Source organism: Peromyscus maniculatus, chromosome 8, assembly GCF_049852395.1.
Source record: "Peromyscus maniculatus bairdii isolate BWxNUB_F1_BW_parent chromosome 8, HU_Pman_BW_mat_3.1, whole genome shotgun sequence".
Taxonomy (NCBI): Eukaryota; Metazoa; Chordata; class Mammalia; order Rodentia; family Cricetidae; genus Peromyscus; species Peromyscus maniculatus.
Genome location: NC_134859.1, coordinates 91404426 through 91432003, shown reverse-complemented (window position 1 = coordinate 91432003; position 27578 = coordinate 91404426). Strand labels below are relative to the sequence as shown.

At 51.0% G+C, this 27578-nt stretch overlaps 1 protein-coding gene across 14 annotated transcripts in view; it reads right to left on the bottom strand.

Annotated features, from left to right (window-relative positions):
* The window catches only part of Mapt (microtubule associated protein tau), a 102153-nt gene that overhangs the window by 36068 nt on the left and 38507 nt on the right, over nucleotides 1-27578 (bottom strand). For 5 of the 14 annotated variants that reach the window (XM_006970544.4, XM_006970540.4, XM_006970542.4 and 2 more), the window contains exons 2-5: nucleotides 12112-12224; nucleotides 8915-9001; nucleotides 5540-5626; nucleotides 711-776 (exon numbers count right to left, since the gene is read on the bottom strand). In XM_006970544.4, coding sequence (XP_006970606.1) covers nucleotides 711-776; nucleotides 5540-5626; nucleotides 8915-9001; nucleotides 12112-12211 — 340 coding nt within the window. In that variant the 5' untranslated portion in view covers nucleotides 12212-12224. The remainder of the gene's footprint in view (nucleotides 1-710; nucleotides 777-5539; nucleotides 5627-8914; nucleotides 9002-12111; nucleotides 12225-27578) is intronic. The other 9 variants (XM_006970545.4, XM_042282946.2, XM_076543519.1 and 6 more) reach the window with 3 other exon arrangements.

The window sequence follows — 27578 nt, the reverse complement described above, 5'->3', positions numbered from 1 at the left end:
CACCTAAAGGGGGATGAACTAGGCTAGAGGTCAGTGAGGCAGAGCCCTTCCTTCACAGGCAGCAGAGTCCTTCATAGGCAGCTAGCCCCGCTACCCAGAGGACAAATGCTCTATCATTTTACAGAGGAAAGGACACCATCTCCCAGCTCCTCTGTCGTCTGTGAGCCTCCCTGTTATACAGGACACTCAAGTTCATCTATCCAGAAAAATGGTTGAAAACAAAGCTAACTCACGCTTTAGCTACACCAGAGGTCTCCATTGCCTAAAATCAAGACTCCCTAAGGTTTTAAAAATTCTTTTTTAAAATGTGTTTTTGATAAACAGCTGCAGAAAGGTACTTGTCTTGACCACAGAAGTTTGGTTCCTGAGAAGAAAATTAGAATAAGGCGTGAAGACCACGGAGAAGGAAGCTCGGATGGACAAGTTCCACGGTGACAAGACTGACAGGTCATAGGGCACTGTGGGAGCATCACCCACCGTGCTCATCAGGCAAGGCCTGTTTCCTTCAGGACTCTCCCCCCCACACACCCTCCACCCCCCAGGAATGGATCAGAATGGTATTAGAAAACTCTGTGTCTACAGAGCCCAGGTCTCCTGGACTTGCAAATTAGGACCCAGGGCTAAGATGTCTTTTCAAGGCAGAGCCCACTGAGTGCTCCCATCTCCCTCCTCCTGATCTCTGAGTCCTAGAGGCGATTCGGACTACTGACCTTGAGTCACATGCCCAGCGGCTTGGTCCTCCAGGTTCGGGGTATCTCCAATGCCTGCTTCTTCAGCTGGTCCAAGGCAGCAAAGGGAGAGGACAGAAGCGGACAGTTACTACTTGCTGGGATCCATGTTCTCTGTACCTGGCGCTTCTCACACGAAACGTGCAGGAGGGGTGTGCCCTGCAAGGTCAGCTGCTGCGCTCCACTCTGCAAAGGCCGCAGCTAGGGACAGTGGCGACGAGATGTGCCCAGACAGAACCCACGGCTACCACACACCTTCCAGGTGACTGCGACCTAGGAGGAAAGAGCTTCTCCACAGGGGTCTGAGGTCCTGCGTCTTGCCTGGCTCCACAGAGATGCCAGGACTCTCAAGACCACTGCCTGCTGCCCTGGCCAGCACTTCGGGAGGACAGGGGCTCAGGGAGAGATTGCTGGGGTGAGGTAGCTGGGGTGTGGACCCAGGAGCCGCCACTTGCCCGGCCTCTCTGAGCCTGTTTCCTCATCGGGAATCTCAAGGATAGGATTTGGGTTTGTCTTGTAGGAGGATAGTGAAGGTATGGAGAAGAGAGTCTAACACACAGGAGGTCTTCCCTCTAAACCCCTCACACATCACGCCGCCTGAAACCAGCATTACCTGGCTGGAGCAAGGCCAACAGGGCCTGTGCGCAGCTTTTTGGGGTCTCTGTGTTCTACTTAAGGAGCTGACAGTCACCCCAAATGAAGAAGGCTGAGAAAGTTCCAGACCACAGGAGCAGTACTCCAGTTGGTAAACACTTATAGGGGGAACACAGAAACCAGGACACAGCTATGGGACACACACAAGTCTAGACACACAAGTCTAGCGGTAGGGTTTATAAAGCAAGCTGGCCCATGCTGACCTCAAGGCCTTGAGGCACACCAGAGGTTGCTGCCTTCGAGAAATGCTCACACAGTGCCAGCTGGGCCGTCAGCCTTGTCTCTGGACTGAGGTGCTCGGCCTTTGCACCTAAAACTGCAAGCCAGTTGAGCCTGGGTCACCGCACAGTCACGTGGTGTCCTGGTAAGCACCTAGCCAGATGGCTGAGTGTGGGTGGGGCCACAGTGAGGCGGCGGTGAACTTGGAAGCTCTCCACCCACCAGTTATCAGCTCAGACCCATCTCGGTCCTCTGTGACACCCAGGAAGAGTTTTGGTGACAGTCCCTTGTCAGATAACACAACAATGGTCACATATTGTGTCAACTGTCTGGGAAGGCAAAGTCCAAGTGCGGATTTGGTCTGAGCAAGATTACGGGAATGGAAGGCAGGCTCAGAGCCACAGCAAATCCAGCTAAGCAGTCGTGGAGTCCTTAGCAGACATAAGGAGGCATTCCGGGACTCCATCACTGTCCTGGCACAGGGAGAGTCTATTCATCTTCCCCTGCAGTGCCGGATTGTGACATCCTGCCCCGGGTGTGAAGTCAAAGTGGTGTACCACTAACGACTTTGAATGTTCCCGGGGGTGGGGTGGGGTGGGGGAGCATTTTCAGGGAGGTACAGGTCCCCTGCTCTCCAGGGAGATAGGCCTCCCACAGTAGCAAGTCACACAGCATCCTTGGGCAGCTTCACTGAGCACCAAGAAGCAGCAGACGAGTGTTCAAGTGAGGGCAACATGAGGTACCAGTTTCACCAATAGCTGGAAACCTGCTCAACTCTAAACCCAGCAGGACGCGACTGGCCCACCCTGGGGCTGCGGTGGTTCCATTGGGTCTTGCTATGTAGCTTATCATTGCACTCACTATGTACCCCAGGCAGGTCTCGAACTCCTGATCCTCTCACCTTGTCTCCCAAGTGCTAGGATAACAGTCAAGTGCTGGCATGCCTGGCTTGTCTCCCTGGTCTTCAAGGCATCACCTACAGACAGACACTTGGCTCCTGCTCCCTCTGGCTTGTGAGCTGGTGGACTGCAGTCAGGGCCCTGCCCAGGATCACAGTAGGAAAGGGGAGGGCTGGCCCAGCTACGGTGGCTGAGCAAAGGAGCATTGTGATAGTCTGTGAGCGGCAGTGCAGCCAAGATGGATGACTGTTTTTCCCCCATGGAACTGTGGGCACAGGCCAGAGGCGGCATCTTAGATCACGCCTAAGGGGTCACTAGTGGGAACGAGTCATCCTCCACAGAGCTGATGCTGCAGCTAGATCCCTGAGAGGAGGGATGACATATCCCTCAGAGTCCGAGGCAGAGTCGTCAATCTTTATGGAAGCAGGACATAGGAATTGAGAGGAAAGAATCTGGACAGATTCAAGAAAAGTCTCTGTGGCCGTTAATCTTCAGAGTCAGCTTGCCTAGATTTGGAACCACCTGGGGAACTGCTGAGGCACACATGTGGCTATGTCTGAGGGTATTTATAGATGGGATTCACTGAAGTGAAGACCTACTTTGAACGTGGGTGGCACCATCCCATGAACTGGGGCTGGGGCAGTGACGAACAAAAGCTGATGAAGGAGAAAGCATGCCCAACGCTACATTCCTCTGCTCCCTGTCCACCAAGAGGGGAAGAGCTTCCTCCACCACACATGCTACCATAATGCCCTGCTCAAGGCCACGGAATTAAACATCTGTGAGCCCTCTGGGCCCATGAACTAAATAAGGCTTTCCTCCTGGAGTTGTTTCTGCCAGGTATGTGGACACTTATGAGAAGCTAATACAGTCTCCATGAGAGAAACGGTAGCCTCTAAGCTCCTGCAGGGAGTGGGAAGCAGCCACTGCCTCCTCCTACATGCTTGCTCTCACCATCCCAGAGTAGGGGCTGGTTTAGAACAAGGTTGTGGGCCTGACCATCACATCAGATTGGCCCTTTTGATAAGCATTTATAAGCTGTGTTTTTTTTCTCCTCATCACACTTAATTAATAACATGGTGAGTGTGGAGGGACCCAAAACAGCTTGACCACACAGCTGCCATGACAGGCCTCGAGGCCCAGACACAGCTTCTGTGACAGGCTTACTGGCAGGCAACACCCAGATCCAGGAAAAGCCATAAGCTGACACCACCCAGGGATCCACCCAAGGATGGGGAAGTACCTGACATCCCAAACACTGCAACCATTAAATAAGATAGCCAGATGTTCTTGAACCTAGCACACACCTATTTCCCCTTCTTACCAAGATACTCCTAGCCAATCAGGGTCCTGAACCCTGGAAACCCCTCACCCCAACCTCTGCTATGATAAAAACCCTACCCTGCCTGGGCTCTCTGCTCTCACCGCTGCATCGGACAGACAGACAGCTCAGAGCTTGAAATAAAGGCTCTTTGCTTTTACATACAGGATTTGGTCTCTGTGGTGGTCCTTTGGGGGTCCCCATGATCTGGGCATAACAGTGGGGATCAAGTTCTTGGGGTTCATGTATGCTAAACCAGGCACTGAGCTACATCCCAGGCTTTTGCAGGCTGTTTTGTGACCATGAAGCATGTGGATAGTTTTCATCCCCGACAGAAGACAAATTTCTTCAATGACAAAACTTTGAAGGAATAGCCAGAGACAAAAATCAAGTCAGCCATGGCGTCACCCTGTAAGGTGTTCTGTGGCCTTCAAGCATCCTTCAGGCTCAAAGCTGAGGCCTGGCCAGGTTTTCAGAACATCTAGTCCACCTGTCTCAGAAGATCTCGCTGCTAGTCAATCACTTTGCAAAGCCAAAACACATTTTGAAAGACAGGGATGGCACTGCTTGCTCCGTAATGAGCGTTCTCAGTGAATGCGTGAGGGAAAGCTCACTACAGACTGCTATGATGTTTATTCTTTGTGGTCAACCTGATGGAGCTGGAACCCACCTCTGGGTGTGGAGACACACCTCTGTGCCTTTGAGGGTATTCACAGGAGGGAGGACCTACCCTGAATACGGGCAGCGCCATCCCCTGGGCTGACGTCCTGGGGAAAAAGGAGAAAGCCAGCTGAGCACCAGCATTCAACTCTCTCTGCTTTCTGACATCAGATGCAACGTGACCAGTCACCGCCACCTCCGCCACCATGCCTTCCCTGTCACGTGGACTCCATCCCCTGAAACCATGAGCCTGAACAGACCTTATGCTGCTTCTGCCGGACATTCGTCACCACGAGGAAAAGAGTAACTAGCTAGCATGGTTGCAGAGAGCCCATGCAAAGGAAGGGACATTTCCCATCTCCATTGCCACAGTGTCCCATGAGCAGTGACTAGGCAGTTCTTGGTAAGTAAGTGGACACCTCAGGTTTATCACACTGGAGTTTTTTGTGAGCCCCTGGAAGAGGACATGTGGGGAAGGCGATCCAGGGCTCTGGGATGTGACACAGGCTGACTTATGAGTGACTGAGCAGCCCCAAGCCCAGCCCGTTTTAGGCCAGTGTGCTGTCTGGTGACCAATGCCTCCATCATCCCCATGGGTAGCACAGGATACAGAGACAGGGTTGGAAGGCAGGACGTGTGGTCACACTCCTGAACTCCAGGACCCGCCCATTAGACCTTCAAAGAGATCCAGCTATGTGGTCACAATGGCATGCTGGGCGCTCCAAAGGCAAACTGTTCCCTGAGGGCGCCCTGCTACTTGCTACAGCTGGAACTGGAGAAAGTGTGAGGACAGCAGAGGTCTATCCTCTCTTTCCCCAGAGAATCTTGCTGAGAACATTTCTAATTGACATGTTGACTGAGGCAGGATCCAGTAGGAATCTGAGGACTCTACACCCTTGTGGGAAGCAGCTAGAGTCCAAGGCAGCCACTGCTAACTAGCCAAGATCCCCAGAAGTCCGAGTCACTTACATATCTGCTTCACTTGGCTATGAGGATGACCTGTGCAAGGCAGGTCTGCCGGGCTCTGGCGGCCCTGGGGCTCTGGGCGTCACCCTCACCTGTGGTTCCTTCTGGGATCTCCATGTGGGGCTGGGCAGCAGCCTGCTTGTCGGAAGCTCTCTCTTCCACTAGGGGCGCAGTCACGTCTGGAAACCACCAATAGTCACCCTCCTGTTTACACAGGGGCAGTGCAGGGACAGGGCCTGCCAGCCACATGCAAGAAAAGCCAGCTCGAAGCAGGGCCACAGTTCTCCTCCCATTTCCCCAGGAAGTACGTTATCAGAAGTGAGGCAGCAAGTCACCTGCCTGGAAAGCCTAGAGGGGCCATGTAAGCACTACAAGGACATAGCATGATTGGGGGGGGGGGTCCCCTAAAGAGAATTGATGAAACCCTGAAGGCAGCTGTGTGATCTTTATGGCAATGCAGGGTGCCCACAGCTGGGACCCAGGCAGTGTGAGGAAGCTGAGGGTGAGAGTGAGCCCGTGATTTTCCTGTGAGGCTTGGGGCAAGCACTCTGTCACCTCTAAGCCTTTGTTTCTGCATTTACAGAACAGGAGTGCCATCTCTTGGTGACCTTAAAAACTTCTACCAGTTTTAACTCCCTGCCTCCCCAACCTCCTAACACCCAATTAAAAGGCACAGAGTTCCATATGTGGCAACAACCAGGCCAGGTTCTGTCCAGAGTCCAGCTTTCTAGCGGAGGCAAGAGATAGGGATCACAGGCTAGGAGCTGGGGGCGGCATCTCTTCAAGGGAAACACTTCGGCTCAGAAGTCCTCTGGAGCACTCTGCCTCTCCACCGTGCATGCCCGGCACACACACCTAAGGAGTGGCCAGCTCTAAGAGATTCCCAGGATTCCAGACAGCTTAGTCCACAAAGGCCATTTTCACTACGATCCTCTCTGGTGCCGATAAAACTGCTAGCAAAGCGCAGCCCAGGCTACCTCCCTCCCCGAGGGCGAGAGTGAGGCATGTGGGACCCACGCATGTACAGGTCCAGACTGCATGAGGGGGAGTTTCTTCCAGGACAGTGCTGACAGTACTGAAAGCCGTGTTTGGGAAGCCGGCACCGGGTTTAGCATCGAGTTTCTAGCCTTCCTCAGGGTGGCAGACAGCTTGCAGAACTGTCCGAACAGGATGAGCAGGAAATGTCTTGCATCACTGGTTTTCAGGAGGGCAAAGGGAATCTGGCCAGGATGTTCTCACCAGGCTAAGGGCCATGCCACCTGCATCCTCCAGGGATGAGCCAGCATACCAAGCCAATGGCAGGAGCTTGACAGCCATGTTCTGAATTTATCCAAAGGCAGATGCTGGGGGAGATGCGGAGGCCAAATTCTCATTCTGTAACAGAACTTCCGAACAATGGGCCGGGCTGCAGGAAGGGCTCAGAGTGGACGTTCCGACCTCCTCAGGCGGTTAGAGAGACGGAGGGACAGTGTTATGGACAGTTAGTTAAAAGTCATTCTCAATGTCCTTTTTCCTTCATTTCTTCTACTCAATAGGTTGAAAAAAAAAGATGCCCAACATCCCAGCCTTGCTGGCCAGAGACCCAGTTCTGGCCAATGAATGAAAGTGGAAACTGCCAGGTTGGACTTAAAGAAAGTTCTCGTTTTCTTAATTCTGCAACATATCTGGCGCTTTGGGGGTCTTTTTGGCTACTTTGTTTTGCACTGGTTCTTTTCTTTTTTAAGATTTCTTTTCTTTCTTTCTTTCTTTCTTTCTTTCTTTCTTTCTTTCTTTCTTTCTTTCTTTCTTTCTTTCTTTCTTTCTTTCTCTCTTCTTCTTCTTCTTCTTCTTCTTCTTCTTCTTCTTCTTCTTCTTCTTCTTCTTCTTCTTTTCTCTCTCTCTCTCTCTCTCTCTCTCTCTCTCTCTCTCTCTCTCTCTTCCTTTCAACAGGGTTTCTCTGTGTAGCATTGGCTATCCCAGAACTCACTCTATAGACCAGGCTGGTCCCAAACTCAGAGATCCACCTGCCTCTGCCTCAAGTGCTGGGATTGAAGGTGTGTGCCACTACCACCCAGCTTTCATTTATTACTATGGAACATGTGCATAATGTGTCTATGTGGGCACAGGCCATGATAACACGGAGTTTCAAGGACAGCTTTGTGGAGTCTGTTTTCTTTCTTTTTAAAATAACTTATTTATTCTTATTTTATGTACATTGGTATCTTGCCTGTGTGAGGGTGTCAGATCTTGGAGCTATAGACAGTTGTGAGCTGCCATGTGGGTGCTGGGGATTGAACCTGGGTCCTCTGGAAGAGCAGTCAGTGCTCTTGACCACTGAGCCATCTCTCCAGCCCCCATCTGTTTTCTTCTTTCCACAGGTTCTGGGGATTGGACACTGGTCACCGGGCTTGTGTGGTAAGCACCTCTTAGCCTCTGAGCCATCTCTCCAGCCATAGCTCCTGGTTCCAAGGCAGACACAGTGTTTGGGAGCAGTAGCCATCTTTCAACTATGAAGCGACAGTCCAACCACTTAGGATGGCCAAAGATGAGTAAGGGGCACATAAATGACCGTGGGGGGGGGGCCTGTACGCATATGCAGACGTCTTATGATGCGAGGCAGGCAAATAAGCCTCTTCAGTTAGGAGGTCTTTCCGCTTTCTGCAGCCAAATATGGTAGTCTTTTCTCCCACCCCCACCCCCACCCACCTCCGAGACAGGGTTTCTCTGTTTCTCTGTGTAGCCCTGGCTGTCCTGGAACTCACTCTGTAGACCAGGTTGACCTCGAACTCACAGAGATCCGCCTGGCTCTGCTTCCCAAGTGCTGGGATTAAAGGCATGTGCCACCACTGCCAGGTGAAATGTGGTATAGTCTTGACTGACCCACATGGGAAGCAAGAGAGACCAAGGAGCATTTCAGGAAAAAGACAAGCAGCTTCACGACAACCAAAGGACCAGACACCAAATATCTGGAGTGGATGGATTAGAAGAGAGAAAACAAACTCCACGCCCAAAGTCCAGAACCCAAGAAATGAAGACGCCACACCAAAACCATTCCTAACACATGAGCAGGGAGATGTCTGACCTGCCTCCCTCCTCAGCCAACTGAGCATTCTGGGCCCTGGTTGATCCCTGAAAGAAATGAGGGGGTCATGGAAGGTAGTGGGTACAGGATGGGAACCCTCCTGAGCTGTGCGTGAGCCCCACTGTGCCGCGCAGCCCAGCTTCTCCAAGCATGGAACATACACACACACACACACACACACACACACACACACACACACACACACGCACACACGATGATGCCCAAAGTGCACACTGCTGAGCCAGGCACAGAAGCAGGGCCCGGCTCCCAAAGCACTGCCCTGCAAAGCACTGCGTAAGCGTATCTCAGCCAGCAGGACAGGAAGCAGCGGATGCAGCCGGGAGGGGTAGCTCAAAGCGAGGTAAGGACCAGGCTGAAGGGCGTGGGGGGAGTAGGGAGGCCCCACCTTCAGCAGTTGGGGTGCTCTTAGCATCAGAGGTCTCCGACCCTGGTTCCTCCGATCCATCATGGGCGGGGGGCTGTGGGGGAGACTCTGGAACATATACAGTGAGCCCTCAGACCTCAAGAGGAACCTTCAGTGTGGATACTGTAGCTTTATGATCGAACCATGAAGGGACCAGCCTCCTCTCCGCCCCCCCATGCCCCCCTCCCCGACACAACCATACTCCACTCCTGCGGTCCCTGGAGGAAGATGTGGGTGATGTGTGTCTGCTCCTGGGTGGGAGAAGACAAAGCCTTTAATCACCCAGGTCCAACTGAGGACAACCTGGCAGCTGATCTAGAAAGCATGCTCCTGCAGGCTCAGAAAGCCCTCCCCTGTGGCATCTCAGGCTTTGGGTCACAGCGCCTCAGCGCTCAGCTCAGAAAACTCACCCACCTCCGTGCAGGAGAAGTTCCCGTTTCCATGCCTGCATTGGCTGAAGGGTTTTCTCTGCTACCTCTCCTAGGCTTTTGTAACCGGGGCTGTGCTTAAAGGGCGTGTGAGACCCTTCATAGGCGACGGCCATTCTGCCGCTCTGTCTTCGCCTTGGTATGAAGGGCTCAGGACAGCCCTGTGTATCAATAGGAAGGTTCTTTTTTTTTTCTTCCTTTTTTGTTATGGTGCAGATGTTGACTGGGACTCTCCAGAGGCTCCAAGAGCCAGCTGTCCTCTGTATCAGATGGACAAATGGACTCTGGCCATGGGGGAACGTTCAGTATCACCTCATGCTCCACAAGAGATTAACACCCCCATCAGGTGCAGTCTGAGCACCCACTCTCCGGCAAAGAGGGGTCCCACCTGGAGCCCATTCAATCTGCTGTCCTTGAAAACAGAATTCAGGGCAGCGCTGTGCTTAGCTAGGCACATATCTTCCTGATACACGAGAGAGCTTGAAGATGGAGGCCATACACTCACGAGGGCTGGTTTTCTCAACCACATGAAGACTGAGACCCACTCTCGGCGAGCCGGCTGTATGCACACGGGCGAGGGCCTTAAGGGCCATGCTTGAGAAATGGCCCTTGGGCTGGGTGCGGTGGTGCACACACTTTTAATCCCAGCAATCGGGAGGCAGAGGCAGGGGGATCTCTGTGAGTGTGAGGCCAACAAGGGCTACATAGTGAGTACCAGGACAGTTGGGGCAATGTGGAGAAAGACCCTCTCTGTCCTTGATGATGGACAACTGGACAAAGAGGGAGCGTGTTCAGGTCACAAAACTGCTGGAGGTAAACCTGAGGTTTGTGTCAAGGAGGTCTAGACTAAGTGAGACAGTGCGGGGTCCCCAGGGAGCTACAGGACATTATATGAAGTCTGACCAGGGCTATGGCGAACCAGTGGGTGGGGAGCACTGAGCATGGATGGCACTTGCTAGGCTGCAGGGCTCCTGGGACATTCACTGGAGACAGATGCTGTCCCTTGGGGCAACAGTGATATTCTGGGGTCCTAGGGTGATGGGGAGGGGGTGGCTGGTTCTATGTGCAAAGCAGAACACAAAGAAAGACAGATGGAGTTCAAATACAGTGAGGGATGAAATGCTTCACAGGCTCACTCCAAGCACAGCCAAAGAAGGACCTGTTTTATATTTTCTTTATCACAGTGTCTCACAGATCCTAGGCTGGGCTCAGAGTCACTTTGTACGCCCATCCTCATCATTTACATTATCCTCAGAGGGAGGGAAGAGGGAGAAGAAGCCCCCATTCAAAGACTTGGGAAGTGTAAACATCAGCACCTTTTAATTCATGAGTGTGTGGGACCACCTCCCTCACTCCACAGCCTCTCTGGCTGGATCTAGTCCTATTCCAACGTTTAGCATCCACTTAGACACCCTCTCTGTTCCGGTATTCAGCGTGTGGGCCCCTGCCATTATTCAAAACAGTCTTTTGTCACTATCTGAACTGTTGTTAGCACTGTGATACTTTCTGCTGAGTCAGAGCTGTCTGCACACCTACAAACAGCTCATTCTAAACCCCCAGAGGCAAGATTTAATTTCATGAAAATCTCTTAGGTTTCTTTGGCTTTTGGGGGGAGCTATGGGTAGGGCAACACACTTGTTTCACAGCACCTTCCAAGGGGTAGCAACTTTGTGTGTGTGTGTGTGTGTGTGTGTGTGTGTGTGTGTGTGAATGTGTGTGGTGTATTAATATAGATGAACTTTGTATTAATATAGATGATTTTTGTCTTGCAAGGCGGTGTGGAGAGTGTTAGCATAGAACGTGTGTGTGTGTGTGTGTGTGTGTGTGTGTGTGTGTGTGTGTGTGTGTGTGTGTGTCTAAGCACCCCGCCCCCCCCAGTGAGTTTGGAGGAGGAGAGGTCGGGCCAAGTCAATGTGGCCAGAAGACTACATTACAGACTGCAGTTTTAATTAATGAAACTAAATTTGAGAAGTGCTTTAAAAATTTACTTCTATTATTTTTATTTATGCATATGTGTGTGAATCTGTGAATGCCATATAGGTACAGGGTGTCGGTTCTCCAAAGCTGGAGACCACAGATTCTGTGGGCTGATGGATGTGGGTGCTGGGACCCCAACTCAGGTCCCATGGAAGAGCAGCAGGTGCTCTGGACCTTTGAGCCATCCCTCTGAGACAGTCGGAGACAGGATCTCTCCATGTAGTCCTGGCTGAACTGGAACTCACTACATAAAACAGGTTGGCTTTGGCCTTGCAGCAATCCTCCTGCCTCTGCCTTTTGAGTACTGGAATTACAGACCAGCGCCATCACGTTCCACTCCTGGTGCAGTTCATTAGTGTGGATAGACTCAGAATCCCAGAGTAACCTGTTCTCGCCCGATAGAGTCCAGATGGGCGGTTTGTGTAGCTAAGGACTTGAAGAGGCTCCTTTAGAGCCGAGAAGGACAACCTCTCCTCCAAATACCTTATCTGCAGAAGTGAATTTTCAAACACGTTCACATTTTGACTTTTCTTAGCCCACTCAAATTGAGAGGTCCCTTTCCTAATGATCTAATACTACGTAGTATGAATCCCTCCTTTAAAAACTACAGTTTGATGGTAATGAGGAGACCCCTACTGTGTTGAATTGCAGTGATGTTTCTTAAAAATAAATAAATAAAAACTATGGTTTAAACCCTTCTTGCCAGCCCTTGCTGAAGCCGACACAGACTGTGTCCCACTGTGGCTGGCCTGCTGTGCATGGCTGTCCACTGACCTTTTAAGCCATGGTCCATGTCTCCGTCTTGGTCTTGGAGCAGAGTGTAGCCCCCTGCATGATCTTCCATGGTGTCAAACTCCTGTCGAGGTTCAGCCATACTGGTTCAAAGCCTGAAGAAAAATAAGGCAAGAGAGAGAGAGAGTTATGGATGGGATGCTGAGACCAGGGACCTGACCTCTTAGGGACAATGAGAGAGGCACCCCTCCCCCAAGTCACAGTAGGAGGACCTCAGTTTCCCCACTTCCCATCCAGAAGACTGATGCTCACTCTCACTGAGTGTTCAATATCCCCATCATCTGCCATCTCATTAGCTCATATTCACAACCACCAGAGGAAGCAGCTGACTTATGGTCGGTCAGTCCCTACTCTTTCCATGGCACTGACAAGTAGGTAGTCCAACAGCACCTCCCTTGTCAGGAAATAGTGAATGGCCTTGCCCCGTGAATGCCAACTGACTGCAAAACCAACTCTCCAAACTCCTGGGCTCAAGGGAGCCTTTTGTCTCAGCCTTCCAAATGGTTGGGACTATGGCTTGCCTGGCTGTCAGCTATGTTAATACTGAATATGTATTTTTTTAAGTATTTAAAAAATTGTACTTATTTTTATTTTGTGTGCATTGTTGTTTTTTGCCTGTATGTATGTCTCTGTCATGTCTTGGAGTTACAGACAGTTGTGAGCTGCCATGTGGGTGCTAGGAATTGAACCTGGGTCCCTCTGGAAGAGCAGCCAGTGCTCTTAACTGCTGAGCCCCCAAGCCTATATCTTTTTTCAGGAAGCCATACCCCTACTCCAATCTCAGCTCCTGTCTCTGACTCTTGAACTCCTTTCATTGATTTCTGAGACAGGGTCACAGGTAGCACAGGCTGGCCCCAGACTAGCTATGCATCCAGAGACAGCCTTGAACCTCCACCTCCTGGGTGGTTTACAGAAACCAGTCACCACCACGCCGTGTTCATGCAGTGCTGAGAGTGGAATTGAGGGCTTCTGTACCCCAGGTAAGCAGTCTGTCAACTGGGCTAGATGCCAAGCCCCCACACAGGGAAAATGGGCACAACGTCAAGGGAGTGCTTTTGCAGAGCAAACCATCTTCCCTCTGAACGATAGATAGATAGCCTCCTGCCTTGCATCCAGACAGGGAGACACGCTGCTGCTGCTGCTGCTGCTGCTGCTGCTGCTGCTGCTGCTGCTGCCAGCACCCTCTTCCAGCCCCTTTGGGTCCACCCAGCCAGTGACGAACAGAGTAAATTGCAGGGCACAGCCGTGTCTGGAGGAGGGTGAAGTGGTTGGTTTAGACTCTGCTCACTAGCAGGGACAGCACCAAAGAGGTGCCCTGAGGTGATCTTGGCAGCAGTGTGCAGGGTTAATGGGAGCAAAAGAATGCAGGCTGGCATGGGAGCAACAGCCACGGTCCAGGGGAAAGTTCAAAGTCCACAACTAGATCGTGAGTAGAGCAGATGGCAAGGAAAGTGTACCTGAGAAAATGGTAGATTGGCTTTCAAAGCTAGACCACAGTTAGGCAGGGAGATTAGAATCCACAAGTATACTAGAGGCAGGGGCCTGCATGGCTGGGCAAAGAGGGGTAGGATAAAGGGACACCATGGGGACAGGGGAAGGGGCTGGATGACAGGGCAGTTCCGTTCGCATATCTCTGCTTCCCCAAGGCTGCACAGTCCTCTACCTGGAGATTCAGTTCACTTTGTCTTAATTGGGTTTCTACTGCTGTGAGAAAACACCAGGACCCAAAGCGTTGATTTCATTGTTCAGCTGTCAGGTCACACGTCGCGGAGGGGAGTCGGGGCAGGAGCTCAAGGCAGGGACTGAAGCAGAGGCCATGGAGGAATGAGGCTTCCTGGCCTGCTCCTCACGGCTTGCTCACTGCCTTCTTATACAACCCAGGACCATCTGCCCAGGGGTGGCGCTGCCCACAGCGGGCTGGGTCCATCCACGCCAATCATCAATCAGGAAAATACCCCGTAGACTTGCTCACGGGCACTCTGATGGAGCCGTGTTCTCAACTGTGGTTTCTCTTCTCGTAACTTTAGCTTCAGTCAAGTTGAAAAACAAAACAAAAACAACCAGGATACAATAAGCTCTAGGGATTTTTTTCTACCACCCCCTATGACTTACATTAAAATTACAAGTTTTTTCCCATTGGTTTTTGTGAGACAGGGTTTCTCTGTATAAAAGCTCTGGCTGTTCTGGAATTTTTATTCAACACAGAGGTATTCCACTTTATTAATTTATTGGTGTGTGTATGCGCGCCTCTGTGTGTGTGCAAGAGAGAGTGCACGTGTGCATGCCAGCACACAAGAGGGTGCATGTGCTCATGTGTGCGCATGCTCATGTATGCATGTGCTCAGAGTGGAGACCAGAGGTCCAATTTTAGATGTTGCTCCTCAGGCACTGTCCACCTTTTCTTTTCTTTCTTTTTTTTTTTTTTTCAATTTGACTTAAATATCCACATCATAGTTCATCATCGAGGGAAGTCAGAGCAGGAGCTGAGATAGAGACCGGGGAAGAATGCTGCTTACCAACTTGCTCTCCGTGGCTTGTTCAACTTGTATTCTTTATTTTCACCATTTTATTTACTTAATGTGCATTGGTGTTTTCCTGCATGTATGTCTGTGTGAGGGTCTTGGATCCCCGGAAACTGGACTTACAGACAGTTGTGAGCTGCCATGTGGGTGCTGGGAACTGAACTCAGGCCGTTATGGAAGAACAACCAGTGCTCTTAACCTCTGAGCCATCTCTCCGGCCCCCTTTCTTTCTTCTCTCTCTCTCTCTCTCTCTCTCTCTCTCTCTCTCTCTCTCTCTCTCTCTCTCTCTCTCCTTCCCTCCCTCCCTCCTTCCTTCCCTTTCTTTCTTTCTTTCTTTCTTTCTTTCTTTCTTTCTTTCTTTCTTTCTTTCTTTCTTTCTTTCATTCATTTATTTTTCAAGACAGAGTCTTACTACATAGCTCTGGCTGTTCTGGATCTCGATCTGTAGACCATGCTGCCCTTAAACTCACAGAGATCTGCTGTGGGATGGTCTGTATGTCAAATTGCTCTGATTGGTCAATAAATAAAACACTAAATAAATTGGCCAGTGGCCAGGCAGGAAGTGTAGGTGGGACTAACAGAGAGGAGAATTGAGAGAACAGGAAGGTGGAGAGAGTCACTGCCAGCCGCCGCCAGGACAAGCAGAATGTGAAGATGCCAGTAAGCCACGAGCTACGTGGCAAGGTATAGATTTATGGAAATGGATTAATTTAAGCTATAAGAACAGTTAGCAAGAAGCCTGCCACGGCCATACAGTTTGTAAGGAATATAAGTCTCTGTGTTTACTTGGTTGGGTCTGAGTGGCCGTGGGACTGGCGGGTGACAGAGATTTGTCCTGACTGTGGGCAAGGCAGGAAAACTCTAGCTACAGAGATCCACCTGCCTCTGCCTTCCAAGGGTAAGGATTAAAGGCATGAGCCACCACTCACCACTTATTTTATTTTATAATATATTATCTTTTTAATCATTGTGTGTGTGTGTGAGTGCACACACACACTTGTATGTGTGAATGTCACTTATGTGTGCTTAGGTGCTTTAGTATATGGTGGAAGCGAGAGGGCAACCTTGGGCGTCTGTCTGTCTGTTTTACATTAACTGAGGCAGGGTCTCCTGGTTTCTTCCTGCTGCGGACACCAGGCTAGGTCCTCTCTTTCAGCCGTTTCCTGTCTCTGTCTCCCATTTGGCTGTAGGAGCGGTGTGTTTACAGACACATGTCCCGCTTCATGTGGGTTCTAGGGACTAGAACTCAGGTCCTGACGCTTGTGCTACAAACACTTTATGCACTAAGCCATCTCCTCACCCTTCATTTTACTGTTGAGACACAGGTGAGCCTCAAACTCTCCATCCTCCTGCCTCAGGCTCCTGAGTGCTAGGATTTCAGGTTTACATCACCAGACCTGTCTCTTCTCCAGTATGTTTTCTTTTTAAAAAATCTTCATCTCATGTGCATTGGTATTTGCCTGCATGAATGTCTGTGAGGGTGTCAGGTCCCCTGGAAATGGAGTTACAGACTGCTGTGAATAACAGTTATGAGCTGCCATGTGGGTGCTGGGAATTGAACCTGGGTCCTCTGGAAGGGCAGCCAGTGCTTTTAACCACTGAGCCATCTCTCCAGCACCCTCTCCAGTATATCTTCAATAATCCTCCAAATAATAATAATAATAATTTAAAAGTAAATGAGTTGTAAGCAAGAATCCCTGCCTTATAGTCTCTCCCTGTATTCTCCCATCCAAGCACTAGCCAGGCCCAGACCCTTCTTAGATTACAGGATCAAGTGAGATCACTCACGTTCAGGGTGGTATGGCCATATTCCCTGTATTCTCAATGTGAACTTCGGCTTGCTTTCTATGGTGGGTTGTCTCCAGCTATTTCTAGAAGTTTCTATACGTTCCAACTTTGGAGCTGGAGAGCCAAGCATCACCCAAGCATTTGGGGGATGCCTGCAGTTTACCAGTTGGGGATGATGGTCCAGGGCGTGTCTGACGGCCCAGTTGTCTCATTCAGCGCACTCACACACCGCCATCCATGCCATACCTGGCTCCTAACGACCCCTCTGCCCCTGCACACACCCCCGACCTCCAGTCAGGATTAGAGGGCCAGTCACACCCTCCGGAAGTGGGATGAATTACAGGGGTCTGTGCAGAAATTAAGTCATCTTAAAAACACAGGCTACTATTCACTATGTAAAATAAATAAACTGCGCACATCTCAAGGGCCACTATTTTCCTTTGTGGGGAATAGGAAAAACTGAGTAAGTAGGGAAGTCCCCCAGCCCTGGGAGGGCAGGTGTCCTCAGGATTCTGCTCCTTCTTCATACCCTCCATGGCAAGGCTGGGTCAGCTTGGGGTTCCAGGACCTAGGAACCAAGCCAAGACAGGAATGTAGCTCTGTGGTAGAACACCAGCTTAGCATGTACAGGGCCCCATGTTCCATCTGAAGCATAGGAAAGGCAGAAGGAAGGGAGGAGAAGAGGAAGGGAGAGAGGGATGGTGAGAAAAGGAAAGAATGTTCTGGAACATCCTTGAGGGACCAGAACCGATCCCTGGAGAGCAAAAGGAGAGACCCTTTCCTGAACTTTATGATCCACACTGATGACACAGAGCAGAAGAGCCCCATGGGGCACCTGCCTGGGCTGATGGCTCAGAGCCCCAAGACCTGGCATCAGGAAGTGCTTACCAGGCACCTGCCAGAGAGGGGCATTATTCACCCTGGGGTGCCCTTGTAGGCTCTCCTTTCAGATAAGTATCCCTGTTGACATCGCCGTGTTCATCCTGACACATACATTTCCCAGACCTTCGGAGGCTCAGGGATGTGCAGATGAAGCCCCAGGCCTTTCTGTTTCCAAAGAACAGGACTTCCCAGCTGGAAGACATCGGCCCTTCTGTCCAGCAGAGTGCCAGTCTTCTGTACAGGCCATTTGACATCTCAGGTGGACAAGGGAATCCTCAGCAACTGACCCCTCACTGAGCCCTCTGGAGCTCTCTCTGCTTGATCTCCTCAACATGTTTGACGTTTTCCCTGGGCTCCTTTCCATGACAGAGTGACTGAGCTCACCAGAAACCTTTAAGGTGGGCAGAATGGGGATCCCAGACAGGCAAGGTGCCCCAGGAACGTGACAGACTTGGAAGACACCTGACTGATGCCCCCTGGCTTCCCACCCTGCCACCCTGGGAGCAAGGTTCCCAATTGCACTGGGGCTGGGGCCTGATTCCCTGCCTGGGACTGACTTGCAGGAGAAGTCTACAAATACCAATTAGCCGCTCCCTGGTGAGAACTCCTTTTCAGGCTCCAGAGAAGCCCTGGTGTTTCCCAACTCCCAGAGCATCCAACCTTCTTCCCAAGGGACACAGGAACCTCCCTGGACTGCGGGTCCCCACTCTGGGGCTGTGTTTTGTTTTTTTGCTAAAGAGAAGACACAATAGGCGTCTGTCATTGCCTGGGTCCCGCTCATGGCAAAACTGTTCAGGAACTGGCGCTTGAGTTTCTGGGGAGCTCCTTGCGTAAGGGAGGGCCTCAACACCCTCTGGTAGCTGGGTAATTAAATAGGATGGCTTCTAAACTCCAGCCCCAGGAGTTTACGGGATAGTCTCTGAAGTGCAGCTACCCAGTTTTCTCATACCTGAGGAGAGACTGAGTAACCTTGCAGCTGGGGCAGGCAGGGTTCTAACTCGGGTCTTCCGACACTACTGTGTCACACGGCCGCGTTTCCCACAAGCTGTCATTCTTTTGGACACGGGGAGTGGGAGAGTAGTTGAGGGGCAGCCGGAGTGACTCAGTGGCAGGCGGGTGCACTGCGAGCCGGGACCCCAGAAGCTTCCAGGGTGGCGGTGGACCGCGGTCCCCGGAGCGGCGGCGGGTGGGGTTTTTCGGCCGCGCTCAGGCCTCGCTAGGGGGCGCCAAACGTAAGTCCCGGGATCACCGCGGACACCCGCCTTGTGACTCAGCTGAACGGCCACCGCCAGCCAGGTTCTGATCCAAAGGAAGGGGGACCGTCCTCACTAGCCTCTGGTTAAAAACCCAAACCGGGCTCGGGTAACAGGGATGACTGCATTGCTTTGTGAATGTCCTGAAAACATGCACGGCATTTAACAGCATTTGAATTATGTCCAGAAGTGATTAGTTGTTTTTTGTTCTTTTTAAACAACAACAACAACAACAACAACAACAACAACAACAAAAAATCTTAACTGGGAGTGAGCCCAGTGAGCCTCTAACCTCAGCACTCAAGAGGCAGAATCAGGCGGATCTCTGGGAGTTCAAGGCCAGCCTGGTCTACATAGCGAATTCTAGGCCAGCCTACATAGAGAGACTGCCTCAACAAAGAAGCCCTTCCCGCCAAAGAAACCCACTAAAATAGATATCAGGCATGTATGCTGAAAAGCAAGTAGAGATAGAGTCCCCAAATTACCTCCCAATGGGCTCTGCTCTCAAAGGTTATTTTTGACCTATAATCTCAGCACCCAGGAACAAGGCCAGCCTGGATGACATAGTAAGACCCTGTTTCAAAAAAAATCAAGGGCTGGACAGAGAGCTCAGTGGTTAGGAACACTTGTTCTTGCAGAGGAGCTGGGTTCGGTTCCCAGCACCCACATGGTGGTTCACAGCCATGCGCAACTCCAGTGCCGTTTTCTAAGCTCTGTGGGCACCAGGCACACACACGTGGTGCAATGTGTCCATGCAGGGAAAGCAGTCATTCACACAGAGTGAGAACGTCTTTAAAAAGAGGCTGTTTTTGGCTTATGCACCTCATCTCCCCTCTGCTCCCCAGGATCCAAGTTTTAAACAATTCCTGGGATTGGTTTATTTAATTCCTGCAACAGCTGGTTACTGTGTCTGCTTCCACAGGTGGCTTAGAAAGATCAATTTCTCGAAGCCGCACAGAAAGTATATTAAGAGAGCTGGGGTTCAAAACCCAGTACTTGGGCCAGGCAGTGGTGACACATGCCTTAAATCCCAGACCTTGGGAGGCAGAGGTATGCAGATCTGAGTTTGAGGTCAGCCTGGTCTACAGAGCAAGTTCTAGGGCAGTCAAGGCTACACAGAGAAACCTGGTCTCTAAAAACCAAACCAACCAACCAAACAAACAAACAACCAAACAAAAAACAAAACAAAACAAAAAAACAACCCCAGTACTTGGGAGATAGAGGGGGTTCAAGCCATCCTCAGCTTGTTTGAGGCTAGCCTGGGCTACATGAGTTATCAGCAGTGGCTGATGACAGCTAAGGAATGTAAGCGCATTGGCTCATCCAAATGGAATCCCTGGTTTCCTCTGAGGACCTTCGAATCCCTGGTCTCCTCGAGTTCGCACTCTACTACAAATGCCTGTGGTCCAACTCTTCCACTTTTCCATACCAAGTCTACCGAAGCAGCAGGCAGTCTAGCCTCTGCTGGAGCCCAGACTTTGAGGAAAGCCCTCCTGTCAGGACACAGAAGAGCCAGGGAACCAGGCCGCAACTGAAGGACAAGACGGATCCTTTAAGGCTTAAATGTATGCATGCCCTCTTGAAGCCGAGTCCTGGCAGCTCAGAGGCTGCAGATCCTTTTGGATGTCCTCACTCTAGCAAGGCAGGTAGGGACAGGTACTCTGGGAATCTGGAGGAAGGCAGCATCACGTGACAACCTCTGAGCTCATGGGTATATCACATTGCAGTTTACCACAGAATATTCTAGAACTGAGCAATAATAGACCTCCAAGGGCCGAGCAGAATGGCCAAATTAAATGTGGGAAAATTGAGTATATGTAGAGGAGGCTATGTTGTTGAGGAGCTGGGAGGACTCTGGGCCTCTGTCACGGGAGAACAATAGCATTTGTGTGAAAAGATGAATGGAAATTGCTTCAGAGAGAAGGCGGTGCTGCCGTGTGCACACAGATGTCATGGCTGATGTCAGCTGGCTGATGTCCACCAGTGTAGAAAAGTCACACATTGTGCCTGAGAGGACGGCTCTGGAATTTTTGAAATATCTTGCTATATAGCCCAGGCTAGCTTTGAACTCATGATCTTCCTGCTTATCTCCCCTCCCCTCTACACCTTGTTAGGATTAGAGAGGTGTACACTACTATGCCTGGGTATAGTTTTGGTTTTAAGTAAGAGTTTCTGGAGATTCTGTTTGCTTGTTTGAACTACATGCTTTCTAACTACTAAATAGTTCAGCCTTAAAGGTGGGGCACACCTGAAATCCTAGCACTTAAGGAGGCAGAGGCGAGTGGATCTCTGTAAGTTCATTAGTTCGAGGCTAGCCTGGTCTACATAGTGAGACCTTGTCTCAACTCCACCTTTCCACTCTCTTTGCCTCTGCATGTGCCAGGCTAGCTGGCCTGCCAGCTTATGGAGCGTCTCCTGTGCCACCAGGATTACAGACACTCATGTGACAGCGTCCGGCTTTACAAAGGGATTCGAATTCAAGTCCTCACGCTTGCTCAAGTACTAATTTCCCCACTAAAGCATCTCCTCAGCCCTCACCTGCCTCTCTGAAGGCACCTGGAAGTGTGCAGCCTCATCTTCATGGCAGGGCCGAGAGCCTCCAGAGGAGCAATTTTTTTTTCTTTTTTTTTTTTTTGCCTCCCTTTGAACCGTGTTCCCCCGAGGCCAGACCTCAGGATCTTATGATGCAGTGTTATATCAAGCCTCCCTGCACCGGAAAGACCCCCAACCTGACCCACCTCCTCCCAGAATGCAGCGGGTCCAGCTTACTAGATGAATTGGTGACTCCAAATATGGGGTCTGAATCTTCCGCTCCCCAGACTTGGCTAGATAAGATACCAGCATGGAGTCCAAAGCCAGGTCTAAGTCAGCTGGGAAACTCACCCAGGGGAGACGCTGGGGCCGCCTGCCTCTCCAAACTGCAGCGTCTTCCTGTGTAACAGAGCAGTACTATGGCTGACATGCAAGGCTGCTGTGAGTGTCACGGAAACGCTGCATTTGGAAGGTGGCAGGCGCATGAGCGGCTGCAGGGCCGTAGCCTGAAGAGACCCATCACCAAGACACACAGACACTGAGGGAGGGGCATTTGGGGGCTAACCTGAGCTCTAATTTGACGGAGGTGAGAGAAGGCAGCCATGGACAGGGGCGCTCAGCTGGATTCTCACTCCTAGTGCAGAACTTGGGTGAACGGGAAGCACAGGGAAGATGAGGCAGGTCTGGGGGGACCGACTGAGTGAGACTGGAACTTTCCACGGGAGTCTCAGCTTGTTGGGGATTTGCCCATAAGTTGTGTGTGTGTGTGTGTGTGTGTGTGTGTGTGTGTGTGTGTGTGTGTGTGTGTAGGGGGGGAGGCGGGGGGAGGCAGGAGTTTGAAGGGCCACGGGGAGCAGGCTGAAATTGGCTCTTTTTGCAAAGACATTTCATTAGACGGGGACAGCCAGGAAGCCGGGGAAGGAAGGGGAGAACTGGGAAGGGAAGGTGGCAATTTTTTAGATGTCTTCATTCCTATTTTTTGAGTCTGAGGACATGTCCTGAGGGGTGTAGGGGAGGGGGCTGGTGTCAGGAGGGCTGGCTAACCAGCAGTTGTCTCTCAGTAATGAATGACCCGAACTTGGGGTTGTCTTGGAAGGACGGAAAATAAACAATGTCCGGGAATACATGTAAGAAATGCCTCTCTGGGTCAAGGACAATGAGGTTTGAATTCTCTCTGCAATGGTGGGGTGGCGAGAGGGGCATCACTGTGTTGCCCAGGCTGGCCCTGAACACTTCATCTCCCTTGCTGAGCCTTTCAAGTGCTCGGAGCACAGATATGCGCCACCAAATCTGGTCGTCCCAACCCTTCTATGTAATGGCAGCAGGGACAGAGTTCACAGCATACTCTGCCTTGACTGCCTGGCTCCTTCCTCACTAGCTGTGTGACCCTAGGGCAATCACTCAACCTCTCTGAGCCTCAGTTATCTGTAAGATGTGGGGGTTAAACAATGAATACGAGTGCTTTTAAACTATATAAAGGCCATCTCTGGTAGTTATCATTAAAGCTTGATCTTCCATCAATGCGCCTGAACCTTTATGGGATAAATGTATTTGCAGACCAAAAAGCTTCTCAGGGAAAATGCCCCTTCTCATCCCAGATCCTCCAATGGGACAGGTCTTCCTCGGGTTGTGTTATAATAATACTCTCCCCGAGCCTGCCCTTGCAGAAGGCTCTGGAGCCCACCCCAGGGAGAAACACCCATCAGCAAAAGGGAGATTGTGAGAATCGCCTGCTCGCTCTAAGGGCTCTTGTTTGAAAATACTCAGGGCACGTGGTGCCCTTGGCCCTCCCAATGCAGCCTCTGGCCAGGCAGGGCAGATGGAAGACCCTGTGAGATCATCCCCTGGTCCCGTGACACCCCGGGGACCATGCCAAAACTCTGTCCTGGCACACCCTTCGTGAAGCCAAGCACTTTGTAGGAGGGGTGAGGGGCCTACAGAGGTCCCTGCCAGAGCAAAGGGTGCCTGCAGAGATTATTCACAAATGCTACTTTTATAGACGAAGTGTGACTGCAGACAAAAATCCTCAGGTTGCAGGAAGAACAAGCGTTTCTTCAAATACATATCATGGGGACCCCCCCCCCCAAGACGTCCCCTTGTGAGCGGGCATTTCCTCCATTGCAGTGTTTCCAAACATCTGCCATGTTGACGGTTCTGAAGAGCAGCAAACATACTCTCCTTTGGGCAACACAAAGCACCCTTGCACCAGAGTCCAGCCCGCCGAGGAGGGCTGGCTGCGCACTGCAGACCTGGGCCAATTAGCGTGGACACGGCAGCAATCTGGGTCAGGGAGAGACGGAACAGGAGACCCGGGCAACAACATGCTGTTGAAGCGGCAGCCTTGCTAGATGCTGAACACCCACTACAGAAAGATCTGAAGACAGACAGACTGGACAGGAGTCAGGTCCAGAAACAGCGAGGCTGGTGGGAGGGGAGAAGTGGGAGGCAGGGAAAGAGAGGCGGGCAGGGGGAATGAGAAGGAAGTCCGAAGAACTTAGGCTTAAAGTAGGAAATAGAATTCTATTTGGAAAATTGAAAAAAAACGACCAAACATTTCACTGGGGTGGGTGAGGGAGAGCATGTGTGTGTATGCATGCATGGATGAGTGTATTTATGTATGTATATGTGTCTGTGTGTTTTTGTATATATGTGTGTTTATGTATGTGTATGTTTATGTATGTGTGTGCGTGTGTGTGTGTGTGTGTGTGTGTGTGTGTGTGTGCGCGCGCGCTGTGTGCACATGTGCATATCAAGAGGGAAAACCGGCCAATGAGAACTATGACCACACTGCATGTCTACTCTGGGTCGTCTAGTGTCTCAGGAGTCACTAGCCAAAGCACACTCGGTGGGTGTGGTGGGTCTGTGCTTATACTGCTGGCACTTGGGAGGCTGAGGCAGAATTATTACACATTCAAGGCCAGCCTGGTCTACATAGTGAATCTAGGCCAGCCAGAGTAACACAGTGAGACCCTGTCTAAAAACAAAACAAATAAATTTAACGAGAAAACACCTCAAATAAAACATTACATAAAAGGCATGAAATTAAATTTCCTTTCTTTGGCCATGTCTAAAAATAGAGATGCCCTTTGAGCCTGGACAGAAGGCAGAACTCCCAGCTGGCCTGCAGAGACTGGTGCTGGTCAGCCTCAGCATCCCTGTCTCCAGTTGCCCAGCAGGGCCCTCTGGCTCCACAGGGTAAAAAGCAATTCGCCCCAAGGAATGGTGTGTACACAGATTTCCGCGCCTGTCAATCCGGCTTTGGCTTAAACCACGTTGCTGAGGAAATTTTGTCTGTGTTAAGCTGCCAAGGTAGCTTGCCCACTGTTTGTACAATCTCAGGATTGTTACTGGAGGTGGGGATCCCAGAGGACAGGGCAGTGGTGGAATGTGGGCTGCTGCCTACCAGGAAGCAGAGGGGCCCAGGAAAAAGGCCCTGCCAAAGGTGCCTTCAGGGACTGGCAGGTCAACCGTCCCTGCTGGGGGACACACACCCGGTGCTGGGTTAGCGCATCAGAGAAAAGCGCTCATGATCAGGAAAGGGCAGGTGTTCCTGTACAAGGAGAACAGGTGGCTGCCAGGGGAAGGTGCTGGGGTGGAGGATGGGTCTCAGAGGGACACCCCCACCCCACCCCTCCCAATCCCTGCCACCCTCCAAGGCTAGGAGTGCAGAGGAAGCTGTAGAAGCTGCAGAGTGTCAGAAACAGGTCCACCAGCACACTCTCACTTTGAAAGAATTCCACAGTTGGTCTCCCTGGTCCTGCCTCTTTCCCTGGAAGATTGGGCTGGAATCTAGCAACCTGGAGACACGGGCAGGAATCACTGACTTCGTTGTTTTCCACTTGACATTGGGCAGGTAGGTTATCACCGTCACACCACACCCCTGGCGCTAAGCAGAGCAGAGACTCCTGAATGAATTATTTTGAACTACTGGGAACCACTCAGTACTTCTGCATGGGACAGGCACTTCAGGAATGAGTGGGAGAGTGGAATAGTGGATGCTAAGAGTGCACTCCACACATCCCTTCTGGTCTCACTTCCAGGCCTGCATGTGCTACCACACAAGCTTCACTGAGGGAGAGAGAGAGAGACAGAGGGGCAGGGTGGGAAAGAATATATTGGAAGGACCCAGATCTGAGAGACATGAGGCCCAAAGATGGCTGAAAGTCTGCACCAGCTTCAGGGGACGGCTCCCTGACGACGACAGGGGCCAGAGACTGAGCTAGAAGTTAGCAAAGGTCGAAGGACACCCCCCTCAGGTTTGGGTTCGGGGGCTGTTGGGGAAGCCCCTGAGTCCTGCAGACTCCAGACTCCTTTGCCGTCTCTAGGTTCCAAAGGATAGGAATGGTAAGTACCGGAGTCCCCTGCAGACCCACCCCTGACCACTGTTCCAGGCAGTCTTGAGCCAGGAGCACCATCAAGCTGCAAAATGTAGCTCTGAAGAGGCCCCGGCCTTGTGATGAGAAGAAGGAGAAGAGAATGGAGGAGGGAAGAGTGGAGCCGGGGCAGGGTACCCAGGGGAGGCTGTGGTGGTATTGTGTTCCCCAAAATATTGTGTACCTTAATAAACTTACCTGGGGTCGGAGAACAGACAAGCCACTAGTTAGGCAGTGGTAGCACACGCCTTTAATCCTAGCATTCCAGAGACAGAAATCCCTCTGGATCTCTGTGAGTTCAAGGCCACATTGGAAACAGCCAGACATGGTGACACACGCCTTTAATCCCAGAAAGCCAGCCTTTAATCCCAGGGAGTGGTGGTATAAAGCAGAAAGATATATAAGGCGTGAGGACCAGAAACTAGAAGATTTTGGCTGGTTAAGCATTCAGGCTTTGGAGCAACACAGTTCAGCTGAGATTCATTCTGGATGAGGACTCAGAGGCTTCCAGTCTGAGGAAACAGGACCAGCTGAGGAACTGGCAAGGTGAGATAGCTGTGGCTTGTTCTGTCTCTCTGATCTACCAGCATTGACCCCAATAACTGGCCTCGGGTTTGATTTTATTAATAAGAACTTTTAAGATTCCTGCTACAGGAGGCTGCTTGGAATGCTGCTCGAGGGGAAGTCCTCTTAGGAGGGATGAGTACCAGCACAGCATCAGCTGCTGACCTTCCCCGTCACCCCAGGAGGCTGGGATGCAGGCAGCTCACTCATCCAGACAGAGCCAAGTGCTTGCCTGTGCTTATCCCAGTCAGTAACCCACAAAGGTTAGACTCCAAGGAGAAAACACAAGCCGGCCTCAGGTCCAGGGTCCACCTTGTCTGTGAGAAGGAAAGAGGATGCCACTGTGATGAGGCCCAGCAAGATGTGGGAAGTGGCCCAGCCAGTTAACTACAGAGGGAGAATAAGACGTTGGCCTCTCCTCTTGGGTTGTGCCAGTCCCAGCCAGCAGCTTTCTGTGGTTCTGAGAAGTGTTCTGCCCTGCAGTTCACACTTGTCAGGGTGCGGCCTGGTCTTACCTGGTTGGCAGCATCGGCCAGGAAAAGTCGAGCGATGAAGAAGCTAGTGTGATACACACACTTTACCAGATGGCCGATGATGCCATCTGGGCAACTGTCCAACTAAGGTTTCCTTAAACTTTATTTTACTTATCATGAGCATCATTGCTGTGTGTGCTCTTGTGTTTGTGTGCGTGCATGTGTGTGTGTATGATGGGGGGGCATGTGCATGTAGAAGTCAGTGTGTGTGTGTGTGTGTGTGTGTGTGTGTGTGTATGTGTGTGTGTGTGTGTGTGTGTGTGTGTGTGTGTGTGTGTGATATGGGGGAACAAATGCATGTGGAAGTCAGTGTGTGTGTGTGTGTGTGTGTGTGTGTGTGTGTGTGTGTATGATATGGGGGCCACATGCATGTGGAAGTCAGAGTGTGTATGTGTGTGTGTGTGTGTGTGTGTATGATATGGGGGAACGCACACATGTGGAAGTCATCGGACAGATTTGTGGTTCTCTCTCTTCACCTCCAGCTCGGGTCATCAAGCTTGTGTGACCAGCACCTTTACCTACTGGGCCATCTTATTGGTCCCAACTAAGGTTTTTAAAAATTAAATTAAAACTTACAATACATACTGCTAGCTGAGAATAGAATGAAATAAGTATCGCTTAGATTCTATGAGCAGTTTAATTATGAGCGCTCACTAATGATGGTAAGTGAAAAAGAACGAAGCCACAGTGCAAAGCCTGAGAGTGACATCACTTCTCCTATGCGAAGCCTGTTAGAAATTTAGCTCATGGGCTGCAAAGACGGCTCAGTGGTTAAGAGCACTGGCTGCTCTTCCAGAGGACCCAGGTTCAATTCCCAGCACCCAGGTTTGCTCACAGCCACTCTTCTTCTGCCCTCCTTGGATACCAGACATGCACATGGTGCACAGATACACCTGCAGGGAAAACACCCATACACATAAAATAAAAATAAATAAGGCTTGAAAAAGAATTTAGCTCACAATAATCACTTGTGTTTATCCTCTCAAATCTAACATATTATTG